The sequence below is a fragment of the Artemia sp. Qi Xiang Cuo genome, chromosome 1 (assembly GCF_049724085.1).
Source record: "Artemia sp. Qi Xiang Cuo chromosome 1, ASM4972408v1, whole genome shotgun sequence".
Taxonomy (NCBI): domain Eukaryota; kingdom Metazoa; phylum Arthropoda; class Branchiopoda; order Anostraca; family Artemiidae; genus Artemia; species Artemia sp. Qi Xiang Cuo.
Window position 1 is genome coordinate 84,412,526 of NC_142794.1, and position 20,949 is coordinate 84,433,474.

Consider the following 20,949-nt stretch of genomic DNA (forward strand, 5'->3'; position numbering starts at 1 on the left):
AAATCTGTCTTGCCATTTTTCTTTAATATTTTTATATTAAATGAAATTTTTCCACTATCGTTTAATTCCGTGAAATTACGTCCATTATTGCTAGCACTTTCAAATATCTAGAATTGAATCTCAATTTTGCTTTAGCAGAAGATTCCTACATAACCCGATTGTACAAACTAAAAATATTAATTTAATGTTTTTTTTTATTGAAAAAGACAAATAAACACATAAACAGCATGGCTATCCTACCTAAAGATATTCTGAAAAGCACTTTCAAAATTCATTCGCTTTTGGTATGTCTCATTTCTTCTTCGGCCAACATCTGGGAGGCTAAATGTCTGTATCTCATTTATTATATACTTTTACCTATACTTTACTGGCCGAACAGCCTGTCGGACGACAAGGTCCTTTTGCTTATGCTTTATATATTTCATTTGATCACTTATACTTTAAACTTTTGCTTTACATACTTCTACCATACTAGTCGAAGAGCTTGACAAATGACTTTTACTTACATTTTTTATTATTCTACTTAATTTAGTTATACTTTACCTATACTTTACTAGTCAAATAGCCTGTTGGGCAACTTTTTTTTAACGCTTTATAAATTGAATCTATGATACTCATACTTTGTCTAGTTAATCTTTACATATACTTTAGAGGCCAAAGAGCCTGTTAGACGACAAGCACAAAACAGAAAAGACCAGCGCATACCGTTCTATGAGAACTTGGCAAGAATAGTTCGTCTTCCTTCGCCCAAAACTCTTAGTCCCCTTCCCCCCTCCAGAATAGAAACATTTCCACTGATAGTTCGTGCTTACTCCCCGAGCTATGAGACAGAATAGAATATAGGTATAAAATTTGTCACCTTTTGGGGAAACATATTGACTGCGTGTAATCCCATTAATGAAACATATTCGATTGTCTTTGAGGAAAAACGCATACTCTCTTATGAACATCCAAAAGTCAAGTGACTCATCTCGTATGTCCTCTGAGGGAATCTATCCACTCTGTAGCATTATCTTGTAGATTCTAAATCTCAACGATACTCAAGCTATTATTTAGCATAATTATATTGCTTGTAACTACACTAGATGTATCTACATCTGATTTTAGCTAAACACATCAAAGTCTTTTGCTTTCAAGGTTCTAGGAGTTGATCCCAACTTCCATAAATGTAGCAATCTAAATTAGACTAGAGATGGGATGGAATTTGTGGGCTCTGTACCCTTCTAGGCCTATCCTTGTGCCATTTGGACTATCAAATTGTTCCGTTTTGTAAAAGAGGCTTCTCTTTCTTTGGTTTAATGTATAGCAAACTTAGTTAAGATGCATGTATTTATATATTTAAAAAAGGTTCAACCACTATATTTACTTTTGTATTCTGTTAGTAACTATAGTTTATTTCGTTTATCGGGCTCGACGTTAGATTTTCTGTAAATTGATAGACTTTTTTCACTATTTTTCATTTATATTTATATTTTCATTTAAATCATATAGATTTAAATCCTTATGTAGTTTGGGTTGGGTGAGGAGGCAAAACGTATGCTTCTTTTTTAAATCACAATATACTAATTGCTCAGATTAAATAATAATAATAATTTATTTTTTACCCACAAAAAAACAAGCATTAATCCGTTTATTTTTATCCCAATGTAAAACAACTTTAGGGGAAAAAAATAATATTGAGCTACAGTTTTCATTTAGGTTATAATTAGATTTAAATCCATTATTATACTATTAAATAAAATAAGTCATTTAATCGTATGAATATTTATCTGTACAAAACCACTTGTCAGTCTTTTTTTGTCCAATCAATTACCTTTGGACAAAAGAATGCTGCAGTTAATTTTTCATTGATTAAATTTTCAGTGATTTTGCAAATTAACCTTCTATTGACGTTGTCTGTCTTTTTCTGATCAACCTTCTCCTCTGATAGCCTACTATTATTCAATAATAAGCATTGCTCCATATTTGAATTAAATGAAGGTTATTTTCTTAAAGAAAAAGCAACATTCCCATTATTACATTTTTACAAATGTAATAAACATTTGAAATGTTTTTACATTTTTCTTTAATGGGATTGAGGCTCTGATACACCTTATGCGGCTTTCTACCTCGTAAGAAGCTAATATAACAAAAGGTATTATCCAGTTTAAAATTATCCCCACTTTATAGTTATATTATACCTTCTAAACTTTTCTCTTACTATAGCCCTAGGAAGTGGGATTAAACCATATCCCACTGCAGCTATAACCATGCAGCTTACGGTACCAAAATCAGTAAGTCGGTACCCAAATCAATCCGTAACAATCTCTTTGGAAATCATCCAGCAAATCCTCCTCCGTCTCTAGGAGTGTCCATACTTCAAAACCATACTCGAACTCTGTCGATTCCGATATTAAAATCTTAGTTAGCAGATTTATTCCTCTAATAAATTTTCAACTGATAAAGAGTACCCTGGGTTTTAGCTATTCAACTTTTAACATCTTGAGAGCACCCATCGTTTTTACTAATAATGCTACCTAGGTTTCATGAAATGTTTGTGACAATTTCAAATTTGTCGAAAATTTTTTATGTCACTGTTTCAGGAGCAAAAAGAAAAAGAGAAGCAACTACGGGCTTCGACGAGGAAGAAATAAATTGAAGAGAAGAATACAATATTCTCCAGACAAAGATTTAACTATCTCAAATAGTAGAAAGCCAAGATTGGATGCTGCCGTGCCTTTCATAAGTAGCAACAGTGGATTAAGGAAAGTGAGTCTTTTTGTATATTTTCCCTTTATAATTGTGGTATGATGAACGTTTTTCTTTTCTATCTTTCAAAATTCTTCAATAGGTTTAGTAATAGGATTCGGTACCCCTATCTCGCCCATTATAAAAAAAATTATTAGGGGGTGTGCCAAACTATTAAGTCTTGATAGGCGATTTTGCTATAATTTTTAGAGCTTGGATAAAAGATCCTAATAAACGACAAAAAAAAAAGAAACAAAAGTCGACACCTACTTTTCCCGAATTCTTAGAAAGGTTATTTAACATCTCCAGACTTAGAAAAACTTAAATCACTAGAAAGTATAAATTTTGTTTTCTCTTCTGAATAGAGCAGTGTTTTCTTTTTAAATTTTGGGAAAGGGCTGTCCCTAAAAACTATTCACATAGATCCTGTGATAGGATTGCAGCTTTAGCAATCCTAAAGCTGCTCGAAGAGATTTTCAGTTAAGGATGCATGAAAAATTGAAATGCAGCTCCAACTTCATGAATGGGGGGAGGTGTGGATAAATTATGCAGATCATTATCTGACTGATTCCTGCAACCACAGGATCATTTTATATCAAATAAAGTAGTGTAATGCCAAATATAAGGTCGAAAATCCGCTTTTTATTATTTACCAGATTTCCACCTCTGAGGACCCTATAATATGAAGGCTGCTAAGTAAAACTTCTTGAAAACCAATTCTTTAATCAAGGTAAAAACTTAAGATCAATCAGTTATAAAGACGAACGTTGGGAACTCAGGTAAATTAATCACAAAAAAATTTGGATTTTAAAGCACAACCTCAAGCTAATTCTTCTTCCTACTCGTCTTCATTATCGTTTTCATCCTGTCCTGCTGCAGCGTCAGCACTTAACGCCTCTTTATACTCTCCGCAAGCAAAGCTTTAGTGTAAACCTTTCCGACCGCAGCTGCATCTTAGGGACTCTCACCCGCTGGTGCACTGGCACTGTACCATCTTCAGGAGACTATAGTGCTGATGAAGTATCTGTCATAATAGGAATATATATATTTCGTGATGAAAAGAGGTGCCAAGCCCACTCTTCGGGTTTTAGGGAATTGGACGTGTCTTGTCACTTAATTATTTGCAAATAGCACCAGTAAAAGTGGTACCTTGTAGCAGCCAAAGCTGGTAGAAGCCGCTCTGCCTGTATAAAAGCATTTGAACTTGCATCCCATATAGTAAATAACCGCACCCGGACACCCTTCGGGATATTCTTATTGCTTTTCTCTTTGTATATGCGGAGCAAAGCTTTCTATCCAGCTTCGGTGATCGCCTGGCGGTCGGATCCTGGTGTCACGAAGATCTTGGAAGCATTCTAAAAAATACCATCTTTAAGTGACAAGGAAACTACTTCTGTTTTCCCGACGCCGGGAAGTCTAGATGTTGTATCATAGCCAAACATTGCGTGGCTAACGAGTAGATTATCTGCTGCTTTGGTTCCTAGTCTGTGCTTGATCCGTTTTATGTCATACACTCATCGGTTATTTTCATGCGTTTTTGTCTGCATAAAAATATCACATGCATCAAGCTTAGTATGGTACAGTAGAAGGACTAATTGATCGGTATCATTCCCAATCAAAGGTGTCGACAAAGTTTCAGCACAAGTGTATCCAGTTTGTACAACTAAGACATCGGTATCATTTTGATCATGTAGAACTTGACATTCTGAGTTCGCCAGCCTTTCAGTTAGTATGTCGATGAAGCGTTGTTTATTTGTTGGTCTTTTCAAAAATTGCTCCTTACTTTTGACGATCTTCATGTTACCAGAGAATTCAATCGTTGAATACGACAAACCTTTGGTTCTTTTCAGCTGTGTGCAATTTTTCGTCGTTGCTGTAACAGTTAAAGAGTCAAAAACTACCACTGTCTGGCCGAAATGTCTTTTGACATAGTCTACTTAAAATCCTGCCACCTTAGAGTGTATGGATCGGGTAGTCCACGGTATTTTGTGGACTAGCCAGCCACCGTCCAAAACTCTTGGAGGTTGGCAATGTCTCTGGACTATCGATCCCCTCAGTTTTCGTAAGTAAATTTATTAAAGATGGGATGTCAGCTGTCCACATCACCTCGACCGAACTAAGAAGTGATGGTGGAAAAATACAGAGCTCGAACGACACAACCTCGTTCAAGTCAGAACCACTGGTGCTATTCAATATGGCTAGACGCTGGAAGATTAGAGCTAGTTTGACAATTTCTCTCTCTTTCTCTCTCTCTCTCTCTTTCTTTCTCTCTCTCTGTCTCTGTCTCTCTCTCTCTCTCTCTCTCTCTCTCTCTCTCTCTCTCTCTCTCTCTCTCTCTCTCTCTCTCTCTCTCTCTCTCTCTCTCTCTCTCTCCTCTCTCTCTCTATCTTTATCTCTCTATCTCTATGTCTCTCTATCTCTATCTCTCTCTTTCTCTCTCTGTCTCTCTCTGTCTCTCTCTGTCTTTCTGTCTCTGTCTCTGTCTCTCTATCTATATATATCTATCTATCTATCTATCTCTCTCTATCATTTTCTCTATGTGTCTATCTCTGTCTCTATGTCTCTCTCTATCTCTTTCTATCTATGTGTCTCCCTCTCTCTCTCTCCGTATCTCTATCTCTCTCTCTATCTCTCTATCTCTCTCTCTCTCTCTCTCTCTCTCTCTCTCTCTCTCTCTCTCTCTCTCTCTCTCTCTCTCTCTCTCTCTCTCTCTCTCTCTCTCTCTCTCTCTCTCTCTCTCTCTCTCTCTCTCTCTCTCTCTCTGTTTCTCTCTCTCTCTCTCTCTCTCTCTCTTTCTCTGTCTCTCTCTATGTCTGTCTCTCTCTTTCTCTATCTCTCTATCTCTCACTCTATCTCTCTCTCTCTCTCTCTCTCTCTCTCTCTCTCTCTCTCTCTCTCTCTCTCTCTCTCTCTCTCTCTCTCTCTCTCTCTCTCTCTCTCTCTATGCGTCTCTCTCTATCTCTATATCTCTCTCCCTCGCTATCTCTAAATAACTATAAAAATACCACTCTCTCTCTCTCTATCTATCTATCTATCTATCTCTCATCACCACAGATGACTTCTGAGCCATATATACAGCTTTCTTCTATCCCCTGATATCATATTTGCCAATTTTTTTTTCGCTTCCATGTCTATGTTCCTGAAAAAGTAAAATGCAGTATACATCATAGGGCAGCATGGTTCCAAAGACAAGATTCCTTCTGGTTAGGGATCTGCCACCAAGGCTTTTAGGTTTGATATTGAAGCGATTTTCTAAACTTGAAAAAGAAGACGCTTTGTTTGATGTAATTCGTCAAGTGTCAAGTTGAGTTAAGTCCTAGGGGAAGATGCTGTATATCAGATTCGTTCAAAGAGGAGGGGACAACTGTGGCAGTTGACCACGGCGATTTGGCTGGGGGGTCACTGCTGCTGGGGAATTGCCCACTTTGATCCAATTTTTCGCTTTGATTTGGCTTTTTTTTTCTCCACAATTTTTTTTCCACAATTAGACAAAAGAGTCTACATATGAATTTTTGTGTTTTAGGTAAGGAGGCTTGTTAACTCTTATTTTGTTACTATAGAACTTGAATGCCGTGTAAATGTCTGTTATCTCTAAAGCTTTCCAGATCAAAGAATTGACTGTTGAGATATTTAGCGAACATTTGATCTCTGTGGTAATTTAATTCAAAAAGTGCCCTTGTTTTCTCATATAGTATGATAACATCAAAGCGGGAAAAATATCGATGGTTTCACCCCAAAACAGAGTCAACTGATAAATTATAGTATCTGGGAGTTAGTAGAAAGATGGAATCATTGTCCATGGTCTGAGGTGTGTACTACGATGGTTTGGCTGTTTAAAGGTATTCCAAAATAAAACATAGTTTAAGATAGTCTAAAATAAAAAGCCCAAAAAAATTGATACTAGATTCTATCATCCAGTTCGGATATTAAGGGGTCAAGCGTGTTTCTTTGGAAAATTTTTCCCTGAAAATTCTCCCCACGTGTAGAGTTGTGCAGCCAAAGGGAAAAAAGACGAATGACAAGAATGGAGAAAAGAAAGGAATTCTGGGATATTCTATTCCAAAATACATGCGGAATATATGGTGTAGAGTCAAACTGTCCGTAGAAACGAACTGTAAGTAAGGAGCATCTTGGGCCAATAATAACCAAAACTCTAAAAAAAATTACATTGATAACATTTAAGACATAAAAAAATTGGCTTTTTGTGCCGATTCCAAATTATAAAGCTCATCAAGTTTAATGCTACACAGAAAACACTACGGGCCTTAGAAAATTTGCCTGATTTTTGGAAATTAGAAAAATACCTCCAAAAAGGCAAGCGATCTTAGCGAAAATCACACCATTAGATTTAATGTGTTAGAGAACCCTACTATAGAAGTTACAAGCTCCTATATAAAAAAAAATATATAGAATTTTGTGTTTTTTCCTAGAATTAAATCACGGATGCGTGTTTATTTGTTTGTGGTTTTTTCCCAAGGGGTGATCGTGCCAAACTGATGGTCTTAGAAGATCAGAATTAGCATTCGAACGCTATCTCAAAGTTCTAGAGCCCTTTCAAACTAACCAAAAGTATTTTGCCATGGGAAAGTGGCCTTTTTTACCATTTCCGGCCTCCAAACTACGATTTTGCTCTACGGAGGACCAATCTGCTTTCGACTAAAAATTCTTGGATAGCCAATCTGTTTAAAAGTATTTCCAAAATTATATACTGAGCTTCCCATATGCCACACGATTGCGCATTTATTTTTGAAAAGTCACATAGTTTATACAACTAAAGGCTCGTCAGACCGGAAAACCTTGTGATGTATGCCTAGTGGATGTTTCCCATTACTTTTTTGTTTACACGGCAAGATGACTTTTTGAAAACTTTCTTTTATAAAAAAAAAATAATCTTGTTTATTTTGAATTAAGAGCTCTGTAATTTTAAGTCTGCTTGTTTCTGAATTAGAGTTCGACTCCTTGTTATTTAAATTGCAAAAAAATCCCTTAAGGGTAGTTCAGACTGGAAAATCTTTTTATATACGCCTAATGGACGCATTCTTGGTCGCAAGGGTTGATCTGGTATCTTGTGCTATACTTGTTAGCAGGGGTGTCATGTATGAGGGTAGGTTAATGCCATTGTTTTCAGCCTTTTTTATTATGGTAAATGGTTCCGGGCTTGACCCCCCCCCTTGAAGTGTTTGCCCGGATCGTAAAAAAATTAGTGAAAATGGACATAAGGAAATGTTGATACATTTGTAAAGTTTTTTTTTGTTCTCCCCCCCCCCTCGAACAGAAATTCTGGATACGCCGTTCACTGCTACTCTTAGTAGGGAAAAACTGATAGGACCGAAAAATAATTTTAAAATGAGGTAAACCTGGAGACATATCCAGTGTGTAGTGGTATTAGCAATGATCTGTACCATTTGCATGCAGTATTTCGGGGGCTGCAGCTTTTATGGGGAAATCTCTCCAGATAACGTTAATTCTATTAATCTCCATATCATTAAACGAATAGGAATATTTGTTAATAATGCCTCAATTCAGAGAAAAAGATTCCATTTAATGTTTTTAAACTTGAATTTCGAGTATATTCAATTTATATTTCAGATTTTGTGGGTTTTTTTGTCCTTTGCCTTTGACTGCATTATCTACCTATCTAGAAGAGCTATATTGGATATTATTTTCTTTGTTTTTTTTTATTTATTTATCATTTACTTCTGTATTATTTATTTTAAAGTTTTAAATTATCGTAACATTATTTGTTTATTTATTTATAATATTTATTTAATCATCGTGCTTTCTATTTATTCATTTTATTTAATATCGTATTTTTTCTAGATGCTATCTGTCATTGGCGGACTATTGATGGTCGTGTCTCTTCGACCAGGTGGTGTATCAAAGGACGAGCATAAAAAACGATGGTAGTTGCGGAGGATATTCCCTTGGTTCAGACAAATCACACCACAAATTACGTGCCGAGGGTCAATATTAACCACTGATTTCCCCCTTTTTTTAAAGAGTTATATTTTACATTGATGATGACCAACCCATATCTTCTTGGACTGATTTGTTATATAAGTTTGTTTTTAGTATATCTGGATTTTTAGAATATTTTATTTTAACCCCAGTGTTTTTATGGGTAAAGTGTTTTTATTAATTATGTTTAATTTTTTTACTATGCGAAACAGATTATGAAAAAATGGCCTACCCCCCCCCCCCAAGTTAAGAAAAACCCATTTACGATGTCTCAATTTGTAAATATTAACTAACTGAAGTTGAAGAAAAAAATCAACCAAAAACTTAATATGTTTTATTTTCCTTTTTTTCGTGGTATTTTATTAATTCTGTTACAAAAACATGTAATGTTCGGGAATCTTGTCTCAGGAACTGGCCAAAACTTCGGGATTTACTTACAAAATACCTGGAAAACGTAGTCTTTCCTAGTATTATTATTTAATTTTTTATAAAATAATATTGCAATTGGCTGGAATTTTTTGAATATTCCAAGAAAAAATAGTCCGAGTAGTAACTTATATGTGTTCGTTTAGTTTCCAAAAAGATTGATTTAATGAAACTGTACTCTCTCCTCGGGCGGAATTGAACCTGTTAATATGAAATGTATGAAACTATATAAGCTACTTTTTATAATGTGTCTTTAAATTGTGTAGCCACAGTTGCCCAAATTCGCGGAAATGTAGGGAGGGGGCAAGATTTTTTTTAATGAAGACACAAACATTTTAAGTGTATTTTGTTTTGTTTTTTTGTTGTTTTTTTTTAATAAAAAAAAGAGATTGTTTTCAAAATCTACAAGAAGAAGGGCAATTAAGCAAATGTATTCGAAGTTGTCTTCAACTAAAAGTTTTGATTTCGTCTCGTCCCATTTTAATGTTTCTCATCTGTGATTTTAAATTATTAAATTAAACACCACAATAAACAGTCCAAAATTTCTGAACTTCCAAAAAAATCTCAACCCTCCTTTTACAAAAAGGGAAACACCGTTGAGGCTCACCTCTCTAGTTGTAGAAAAGCTCATTGTCTACTTGCATCTACTGCAGTCACACTTTTCAGCTGGGCAACTTTCAGACTTGGTCTTTTGTTTCTTGAGGAGCTTACAGTGAAACCTTTGCCTTGGGAGCTTACAGCTAAACATATTCCCATATAAAGACTGAGCTCTTAGTGCCAGGCAACGCCGAAAATACCTGACCCTGCTGAAAGCAGCAAGTAGCCTACAGTCAGGAGCTTACCATTTGTATTGGGAGATGAGGGACAAGATGGGTCCATGTCCAGACAGTCAAGGGGAAAAGGCAATATAATAATTTTTCCCCGAATCATTGGGGGAGGGGAAATCACCCTCATAAAGGGTAGGCTACTTAGTAACACAATTGGTTTTTTCTCCACCAACACATTTTAGTAGAAATGGTGGGCAAATTGCACCTTGCTAAAACCAGTATAACCTAAAGAATTTGAATGCATATGATTGGAGGTAGATCTCTATGCCCTCTAACAACGCATATGATTGCGTTGACCCTGACCCTGCTGAAAGCAGCAAGTAGCCTACAGTCAGGAGCTTACCATTTGTATTGGGAGATGAGGGACAAGATGGGTCCATGTCCAGACAGTCAAGGGGAAAAGGCAATATAATAATTTTTCCCCGAATCATTGGGGGAGGGGAAATCGCCCTCTTGTAAGGGTAGGCTACTTAGTAACACAATTGGTTTTTTCTCCACCAACACATTTTAGTAGAAATGGTGGGGCAAATTGCACCTTGCTAAATATAAAAGTCCCAAAAATGATTCGTAAGCAACGACAATAACATCGAGATGCGAACAATAATTCAAAAATTTAACTTTTTTCTTGGACAAGACAAATGGTTTTATTTGCCCATTTAGGTTACACCCCCTCGTGGGTTCTTTTCTTTTAATGCTTCAATTTTTAATCTTGAATTTGATGAAACTAAGACTTAGTGTTATGTTATATTTGGATAGCAATTGTTTTGCCAAACGTTGCTTAATAGGCTATTGATGTTGGTTTTGGAATTCAGAGTTATTAGTAAATATTCATTCTTTTTTACCGTTAATTCAATTTCGAACCCAGAAATGTGCCTGTTATTTTTTTATTATTATGTTTAGGAATTTTGTTTTCTCTTATTAAGTAATAAATGTATAAGTTTGAGAGTTAACACGAAAGTGAAAAGATTCATTTTTGGTTACATATTCAAAGTACCATACCCAAACATTGTTGATATCGCCATCGATTAAGCTTGTGTGCATTGATTGATATATTTCAGCAGTTGCTGATACGCTCTGAAGTTACTATATTCCTTTCAATAGTAACCACAAACTATTTGACATTGCTTTCAGTATTTACCGGGGCATTGTCATATTCATTACAGTAAGCCACTGAAAATGCACAATAATAACCGAATGTAAGGCGTTTGATTAGTCGTTTATACTATCGAGCCTATGTGTTCGAAGTTACTTCAATGGATATTTATTAAGTAGCTTATCTAAACTTCGCGTAAACTTAATTTAAAATGGGTGTGTGTACATTTTTTTTAGACTTTTTCAAAGACTGTGTTTTTTTATATATTTTATCTATTTAACAATATGTTTAGTTTGTACTGAAAAATCATAGTAATCATAGCATAATTTAATAAGTATTTCTGTCTTCTTTTTTTTTGCTGAAGCAGATTTTTTATTAAAAAAGAAGAAGAAAAATTGATAATTTATGCTAAAAGTCAAATATTATTACGCTTGAAGTAAAAAAGGATACATTTCTTGGTTCATTTTTAACAGAGCTGATTACAAAAAAAAATTAAATTTATGATTTTATGTCAAATTTTGTATTTTTGCTTGACTTATGATGGTTACGGCTGTAGTTCTGTTCATCAACTGGCATGAAATGCTCAATTTTTTTTTAGTTTTAATTTTTTGTTAGTTTGTTTAAAGGAGATGGAATTAAATTTGCCTTAATAAATGATTTCTATAAAGTATGTTTTTTCTTTTTAAATGATTTCTGAGATATGCCTTCTCATCTGCTATATATGATTGATAGTGTCGTTGATATTCAGCCAGCCAACAGCAAATATGAAAACAAATAGATGATGCTATGGATTTTTAGAGCCGATAACAGAACAGTGACCCAAGAGAGTGGGAATCAGATCAGTCCGTTGGTTTTTGGATGCTCACAAGAGAAAATGAGTTTTTTTTTCAGACAAGAGACTATTTCATCACGGAGATTGCATGCAGTCGTTAGGTTTTATCACGTAGCTCTGACACTATACCTTGTCTTGTCTCATGGCTTGGGGATCCAGTATGAACTTTCAAGAAACTTCTTCTTTTTTTGAAGGGGTTAAGTAATCTTAACCTTGAGAATTTAGGGGGAAAACTATGACCACGATTTGTCTTTATGTTTTACGTTTAGCTTTTTTTTTTTCTTCTTTAACATTTTAACTAGAGGCCGTCGTTCCTTATGTTTATGTCGATCCTTTATGTAATTCTGTGCCCCACTATTTGAGGAAAAAAAAAAATTAAAGAAAAAGGTGCCGTATATGTAGAATATCGTGATTTCAGCCACTTTTCCATTTTCAAGCCAATATATTTTCCTTGTTGTTCCAGAAAAAGGACTGTAAGTTACATATATAGGGATTTCGGACAAGGCAGTTCTAATAGTGCACTTCTTGTTTTGATCTGATTCTTTTCTTAGAATTTATGGGTTATTGTAGTTTTTACTAAGGGACCTAGTCGTCTCTTACTTGTTTGCTTACAACCGCTACAACCCGGACTAAGTCCAGTATGTGCAATGGTTAGTTTTTCTAATCATCGTCTTTTGATAGTATCATTTAACTATAACATCAACTATTTTAAAATTGTGCCCTTCTAAGTATGCTTGGCGCAATCGATAGCGTGTTGATATTGTTCTCCAAAGGTTGCAGGTTTAATTCCTGCCGCAGGCAATTTTTACATATTTGTCAAGTTAAAGTCTAAACAAAACTTCTATTAATAACCACTTGACTGACACCATTTATGATGAACTTTATCGATCCTTTATGTAAATTGGTCGTATAATTTTAGATTTCGATGCTGCCTTATATACATTATTAATGAAACAGGTCAAGACAGGAAAATATGGAGCTAGTACCCTTAGAGACCGCAAAAAATTATGACATCTGTTGTTTTGGCTATAGTGCATTGGTGCCCATGCTATCGTGTGCCCTTGTAATTGATTTCACAACAATCCAAACCGTCAAGGTAGAAATTAACGATTTTGTCTGTTGAAAATTTGAATGAAATTATTTTCAAGTATTTCAAAAATAATTTGACTTGTTTCTATATCCGTCAGATAGAGCTTGCAGATAGCAGGAGGACATTGCCAGGTCAAAGCCTGCTTATTTTTTTTAGAATGTATACTCAAACTCTTGTAGGTGAGTTCGATCGTCAGAATCTCCTTGTCAGATCTGGTTTCAGAATATTTTTCAATAGTTTTCTTGGATTGTTCAGTACAGCTTGTCCTGCGACACAAGAAATTTGTTGCGGAATATTCAATAGAACTATTAGAATTTTTGAAAACGCAGTTAGAAAATAATTTTTTCTTGAGGAGAAAGTCCAGGAATTTGTTCTAAATCCTCAGTCTTACAAAGACATATGCTAATAACCCTAAGGGGTTTGTTTCTGCCATAATTGAAAACGATGACTTTCCCTTCGTTTTTCATAGGTATGCTTGTATATAAGTTGGTATTGCTGCTACCTAAACTGCAATTGCCCCTCCAACATTAATATGTCAAATCCCCATGGACCCTCCCTGGACCAGGGGCTGGGCCTACCACTGGAATAATGTTCAGTGGACACGGTGTGGAAGCGGCTTTCATTGTTATTACTCGCGTGGATCGTATCGAAGTGGAGGAGAAAATGAAAGAGATAAAATTTAGCTTCTAATCATTTGACGCCAAACAAACCATAAATAAAACAGCATCATATTGTTGGAGCTTTTCGGGGGGTTCTTCTTGGGATGGCTGATATTGTGTGTTCTGTGAAGATTCCGATCTTTTACTGTAGTATGGGTTTCAGAGGCTGAGCAAGTCAAGCTCATTTTGTCCCTTTTTGTTTTCCTGCCCTCATTTTTATTCTATTGTTTTTGTTAATGCCGTATTGTGTTTTAGTCTCTTACACGTTAAACCTCTAAGCAGTGTTGTCATGTTCGATTATTATTTATTTAATAAACCTAGTTATAGTTATTAATTGGAATTTTTTTGGCGGAAGTAAAGAGCGAAGTTGAAACTTAAAACGAAAAAAATTAATGTTTTGGCGAATTCGCAAGATGTATCTACAAAACTAGCTTGAATAAACTAATTTGCGTTATTTTCCATTTTCCATTCCAAGTCAGTATAATATTTTACTTTAAATACGATATTGCGTATAGGATCTTAAAACTTGCACTTCCGGGCTTATTAGTATTTTTGGGGTAAAAAATTAATGTTCTATGGCCCACAGTGGTTGAAAGTGCCCCTTTGCTTACCACGATCTCTTTTGTTACCCATTTATTTCAAAATTTATAGAAAAGTTTAGTAATCAGTGTGTAATTTATATGATTACCAGCTGAAGATTTATATATCCTGAAGATAATAGGCCGCGCAAAAGCGCTGCCTAATTAAAGAGCAATGGGAGCACGATGTATTATTCATTTATTATCATTATTATTATTTGCCAAGGCACTTCGTATAGTCATAGGAACTTTGGGAGGAGTTTAGTCGATCAGAAATTGAAAGTTCTAATGCTATTTTTCAGAGTCAAAAGTGATTGGACGGCAACCAGCCCCCTTCCCACGCCCGTTAATTCCCCAAACACATCCAATCAAAATTTTGAGATAAGCATTTTGCTCAACATAGTTGAAAGGTAAAGTAATTATGTCTCTGGGGATGTCAACCTCCCACAGCCTTCAAAGCAAGGGCTTTAAGTTATGCAATTTGCTGACATTTCTTACTTAAGGTTTTGACAATTTTTCATTTATGAAAGTAAGAAAGGTCTTTTATTTATTGATAGTGATTCGTGATAGTTTTACGCTTGGAAGATTATTTGACTTTATTTTTTCTCATTTTTTTCTTAATGCAGCTCTCTACTTTTCTTTGAAAAACTTGTGTGGAAAAAGTTTTTAAAATTAATTTCTGGTCGCTTTTTATTGACATAGTCGTTTTCATGGGGAAAATAGTATTGTATATCTTTTCAGTTTTCTTCAATGAGAATCCATAGTATGGGCTACTATTTGTATGTTGGAGAAACTTTTCAACAATTTTTAATCCTGACACAAACAATATTTTTTAATTTAATTTTATAGCTTCTGAAAATGACCTGAAAAATAAAACTTAAAATCATTCCCAAAAGATTCTAACTATGCTCTTTGACAACATGGATAAACTTCACCCTTTTTATCTATTTAAACTATAAGAGTAGAAGTACTAATAATAGTATCCTCAAAAGTTTCAACTTAATACCCACAGTTGTTCTCAATATATTGCTGAGGTGTCTTATTGGCAACCATAAACACAATGCCTTTTGATTTATTTTAAAGTAACATTTAGTTTTAAAGCATAATGGACCAATTGCACAATTGTGGAGGGTTTACATGCCTAATATCCCTAAAGACATAGTTGCTGGACTGTTCTACTATGCTGAACAGAATGGCTGTCTCAAAACTTTGACTGGATGCGTTTGGAAAATAAATTACCTTGAGAAAAAGGCTGCTTGCCCTCCAATCTCTCGTTACTCTTAAAAAGGGTACCAGACACACTTGCTGGAATCGGAGTGCAAGGGGGAGTACATCCCCTTTCATATATCTAAGTAAAAACATTTTAAACAAGTAAAAACAAAGTGATAACATTTTAAATATATTTTGTTTTCAATAAAGTGCAAATTATGTTCTTGTCTTGAGAAGGCATGGGGGTTGTCAGCCCTACTCTTGTTAATTTTGCCGTTTTGAGTTTGACTCAGTTATTTATTGCATGATTTAAATAAACAAAATATGTTTAAAATGCTTTAACTTTTTAAACTTTAATAAATTAAAAATTATTAAAACTAAAGAATATATCAGTATATATCACTAAACTGACAATCCACAGCCATTTTTTTTTAGTAAAGTGCAAATTATGTTCCGGTCTTGAGAAGGTATGGGGGTTGCAAAAGATAAATATACCTTATATGACCCCATGGTATAACTTACCTTGGTCTCCGGGCTGAGGGGTTGTCATCCTCAAAGACATAATTTCCGATCCTTTCAATTACGTTGAACAAAATGGCTATTTAAAAATTTTGATTGGATGTTTAAGGGGAAATGGTGGGCGTGGATCTCTCGTTTCTCTTAAAAAGGGTACTAGACACACTTGCTGGAATTGGAGTGCACGGGGGAGTACATCCCCTTTCATATATCTAAGTAAAAACATATTAAACAAATAAAAACAAAGTAAAAACATTTTAAATGTATTTTGTTTTCAGTAAAGTGCAAATTATATTCTTGTCTTGAGAAGGCATGAGGGTTGTCAGCCCTACTCATGTTAATTTTTGCTCGTTTTGAGTTTGACTTAGTTATTTATTGTATTAATTAAATAAACAAAATATGTTTAAAATGCTTTGACTTTTTAAACTTTAATAAATTAAAAATTATTAAAACTCTAAAGAATATATCAGTATATATCACTAAACTGACAATCCACCGCCATTTTTTTTTTTTTAGTAAAGTGCAAATTATGTTCCGGTCTTGAGAAGGTATGGGGGTTGCAAAAGATAAATATACCTTATATGACCCCATGGCATAACTTACCTTGGTCTATGGGCTGAGGGGTTGTCATCCTCAAAGACATAATTTCCGATCCTTTCAATTACGTTGAACAAAATGGCTATTTAAAAATTTTGATTGGATGTTTTAGAGGAAATGGTGGGCGTGGGAGGGGGATCAATTGCCCTCCAATCACTTTCGACTAGCAAAAAGGGCATTGGTCCTTTCAATTTCCAATCGAATGAGCTGTTTTCGAAGTTTCTGTGACAACACATAGCCATCTCAAAACCCATATACCCACCCTCCGATCACCCTGAATATTAAAAGGGCACTAGAACTTCTCATTACGAATCCAATGAGCCCCCTCAAAAGTTTTTACGATCACCCTTTCTATATATACCTCATCTGCCCCCAGGGCATAACTTACAACTCTTATTAAGCATGTGTGTGGGGGTTGTCATCCTCAAAGACATACTTTCCGGACCTTTCAATTACCTTAAACAAAATTACTATCTCAAAATTTTTACTAAATGTGTTTGGGAAATGAAGGGCATGGGAAAGGGGTTAGTTGTCCTCCAATAACTTTTGACTATTAAAAAGGATACTAGCCCTTTCAATTTTCAATCGTTTGAGCTCTTTTTGAAGTTTTTACAACAATAAATAGCCATCTCAAAGTTTCTATTGGATGCATTTCATGAATATATGAGGTGTGGGGGGGGGTATCCACCCTCCGATCACTCTAAATCTCAAAAAGGCACTTACACAACTGATTACCAATCCAATGAGCCCCCTTTAAAGTTTATACGATCACCCTTTCTATATAAAAGTCAAATGTCCCAGGGCATAGTGCATAGCATACAACTAAGCAGCCTCATCCTCAGTCTAATGGGGTAGTGAGAGGTGGCTTGGCGTATTTTCAGAAAAGTATCCAACCTGTCAAAACAGACAAGAACAGGCTGGTGTGTAAAGTGATTGTCTTGGATGAAACTGATTTGACTGTTGAAGTCTCAGTAAGTGGCGCAACTAGCTTATTTAAATTAAAAGTTAAAGAGTATATTAAGTGTATGGTGGAACTGATTTGGGTAAATTTTTTGCAGTTCACATTATTGACTAACAAATAAAGTAAATATACCAGTCGATGCTTTGTTTTACTCTTTCCAAATATAATAATCATTTTGGTAAAGTTCTATTTTATCTACTTTTGGCTATCTCGGAAATTGGTTAGGTTAGGAAAATGAAACTTCAGGGATATTACACTGCTTTAGACTACTTTAGGGGGGGCACCCCCTTGACCTCCCCCTGGATCCGCCACTATATTCGTAAAGAGTATAAAAAAGGCATCGAATTGTATGTTTACTTTATTCGTAAGTCAATGATATGAACTGCAAAAAATTTACCAATTCAAATTCGTCTAACACAGTGTATCACAGTACAAGAATGAAAGTTTCGGCTTCTTCTTTTTTAGTATTTTTGGGATAACAATTTTGTAATCTGCTTCCCTAACATTCCGCTTAATTTTCAGCTTTTTATTTTACAGCTTGATGAAAGTACAGTTTCATTCAAATCAAATATCACTAGCACTAATTTCGCGGCCCGAAAATCTCTCGCCGAGATTTGAACTTCAAACACATGAATGTATAAACTAGTAAAATGAACTATGGGACCTAGCTAAAATTAGACTTTTTTGAGGATAAAAAATTGAATAAAATCTAGGTTATGGACATCTCAAAAATGTCTAGGAAATTTTTGAGCCAAGCGGCTCAATTTTTTTCAGTTCCAGGAAGATAGGCCTATAGGAGTTCCTAGGCTATCTGCCTTTCCTTGTTGCTTATTTTGAAAACTCGTGAAAATGTTATGTCAGGTAAATAAGACCCTTAGGAAAAAAAATAAACAGTTGAACAAATGGGTCCTGAAAGGTAAGGTAAAATTCTACATGATAGTTTTGCCACTAGGCTAGCCTATCCTAAGAAGTGGTTGAGTTTGATAAATGTAGGCTAATTAGGCTATAGTTGCAATCAAAAGTCTCTTTTAAAGGAAGCACAGGAATAAAATAAGAAGGTAAGATTCTAGTATACCCTACATAATTGGTTAAGAAATCCAGCCATGTATAGAGGCATTGCAGATGAGTATGCCAATATTCAGAAGAAGTTCCCTGTACCCAAAAGTCTATTGCACCTACTTTCCCCTAATCCCCTCCATGGAATTGGTCAATCCCCATAATAAATACTGATTTCTCAAAGTGGACTAAAGGTTTAAACCCCATTGCTTTTGTCCAGAAAAAATTTGCTGAACTTAATACAATTACTTATAAAAACCATTTCTGAATCTTTGTTGATGGGTTCAAAATGAATGAGAAGGTAGCAAGTGGTGCCTTCCTTTCTCACCGGAAAATTGCAATGGGTGAGAGATTGTATAATAATAGGACCTATATCTATAATGTCTGCAGAGTTAAATGCCATAATCATGGCATTAGAACACCTTATGGAAAATAAACCCTTGATTGCTAATTCAAATAATATTATAGTTTATTTTGACTCTTTATCAAGCCTTGAGTTGCTGTCTTCAGCTCTTCAGTATAAGCTGGATATTGACACTTATCATTGTCTTAGTATTATAGATTATCTTGCTTCAAGTGGCATAAGAACTTATCTTCAGTATATTCCTAGCCACTCTGGTATAAGTGGTAATCATCAGGTTGATGAAATAGCAAAAAATGCTAAAATATTGACCAGCCAAGTGGGAGACCAATCCCCATTAGAGATATTTACCAATGGAGACTATCAGATATTATATTTAATAAGAATAATCCTATCCTTTCCCCCTTTACCAATAAGTATTTTTCTAAAATTAATCATAAAATTTGTTCTGGAACAAATGGACTAAACTTTCTTGCATTCTTGTATCAGTTTCCTAATTCAAGTGGTTCAGTTCCCCTGTCCCCTCTTTGCAGGTATTGTATTATGAATAATGAAACAATTGACCACTGCCTATTTGAATGTAATATGCTGACGTCTGCACAGCATACTTTGCATTGTAAACTGTTAAAGTAAAAACGCTTCAAACACCACAAAATCTCAATATCAGCCAAGAGCCTAGCCGACTATACCTGCACACAGAGCACAGAAATCAATATCTATCATCTTATATTTGAACTCCTTGAGTTGAAAGATCTACTGAAAGATATCTGAGAATATCTAATAAATAAGAGACAACCAAGCCTGTAGCTCTGTAGCCCACAGAGTGAAGCAAAAGGAAAAGGGCTATATAGTATCAACTGAAAAGCCTGCCTGCTGTGAAATAGAAGAAGAATATTGGAGCTAGAACAATTTAAAAGTTGGATTTGTATAGGCCTAATGCTCACACAGCTAACACTAGGCACAGTTAATATGAAATTTCCTTTTATTGTTTTTGCCTTTTGTGAGAAAACAAATTTTCAAAATGGTACTAAGGATAAGAACAAACAACAGTTAAAACAAAAGGCAATCTACGACAGTGAAATTTGCTGAAACTTTCAAGGTATATTTTGGCTATATATCCAAGGGCCATCCTCAACAATACACCAGGGATCGGCTGCAGTCACTTTTTGTCACTTTTTTTGGGACTTGTCACTTTTTGTCACTATTTCTGTCATTTTGTCACTAAAGTCACTTTTTTTTGACGTTTTGGACCTAATTTTTTTGGTGAAACAGTATCTTATAGTTGACTGTCGACTGTGGCATATTTTTTGATAGTTTGGACTGTATTTCAAGACGCACAATGTATATGGCTGTGATAGACGTGGTTAGTGGGTGTGTTAAGATCTAGGCTTTTGCAGATAAGATGATAGACTGAATTAGTTCTACCTTACCATAACTGCCAATGGTTCTTTTCAGGCCCTTGGTTTACTTAGCATTCTTTCTTGCCTGGTTGCCTAGCAAATGGACAGTTAGGCCAATATTCCTTCTGTAAGTTTTCAGTGTTAGCCAGTTTCTTTGATTTTGTACCATTTCCTGCAAAAGGCATGCATGCCCACAGGTCTGAGGATGTTAAAATGTAAGATTAAGTTCATGTTTTCATTGGTTTTGTCAGTTTGTATTTGTATTAGCTTTATATGTTTTCAAATTCCGTCCTAAAACCCATTCTTATTTCAGATTGCTGTAAAATAATGGGCAAGACAAATTTTTTGGAGAGCTGGCTCAGTAGGGAAGACGGTGCTGAGCATAAAGTGAAAGAGTGGTGCAATAAAAGGGATTGGCAGCTCATTCTATTGTAATGTTTGTAAAAAGACACTCAGCTGCCAGAAAGGGTTCCAGGCACTTATTCAACATGCAACAACACAAGATCACAAAAATCATGCTTCTGTCATGTCAAACCAGTGTCAGTTGAGACTCGCTGTATCAGCTCCAACCAACTCACAGAGTACTGATAGCATACCATAAAAGAATATGGAAATGCTCTGCAAGCAAAATGCAGCATCAAGGGCAGAGATAGTTTTTG

General features: G+C 35.1%; 3 protein-coding genes across 3 annotated transcripts in view; all 3 read left to right on the forward strand.

The window, feature by feature from the left end:
• Positions 1-2,742, forward strand: part of LOC148956832 (protein regulator of cytokinesis 1-like) — a 43,307-nt gene extending 40,565 nt beyond the window's left edge. The window contains exon 8 of the mRNA XM_089096534.1: positions 2,583-2,742. Coding sequence (XP_088952660.1) covers positions 2,583-2,633 — 51 coding nt within the window. The 3' untranslated portion in view covers positions 2,634-2,742. The remainder of the gene's footprint in view (positions 1-2,582) is intronic.
• On the forward strand, positions 2,635-11,647 carry LOC148956833 (uncharacterized; the record flags this gene model as incomplete). The annotated part of the gene is made up of 2 exons (XM_089092176.1): positions 2,635-2,748; positions 8,548-11,647. Coding segments are annotated over 2 exons (201 nt in total), but the record flags the coding sequence as incomplete, so codon positions are not given.
• A 6,445-nt stretch (positions 11,648-18,092) lies between these two features.
• Positions 18,093-20,949, forward strand: part of LOC148956834 (protein FAM177B-like) — a 28,380-nt gene continuing 25,523 nt past the window's right edge. Inside the window, exon 1 of the mRNA XM_089096545.1 lies at positions 18,093-18,108. The gene's annotated coding sequence lies outside the window, so the exon portion shown is untranslated. The remainder of the gene's footprint in view (positions 18,109-20,949) is intronic.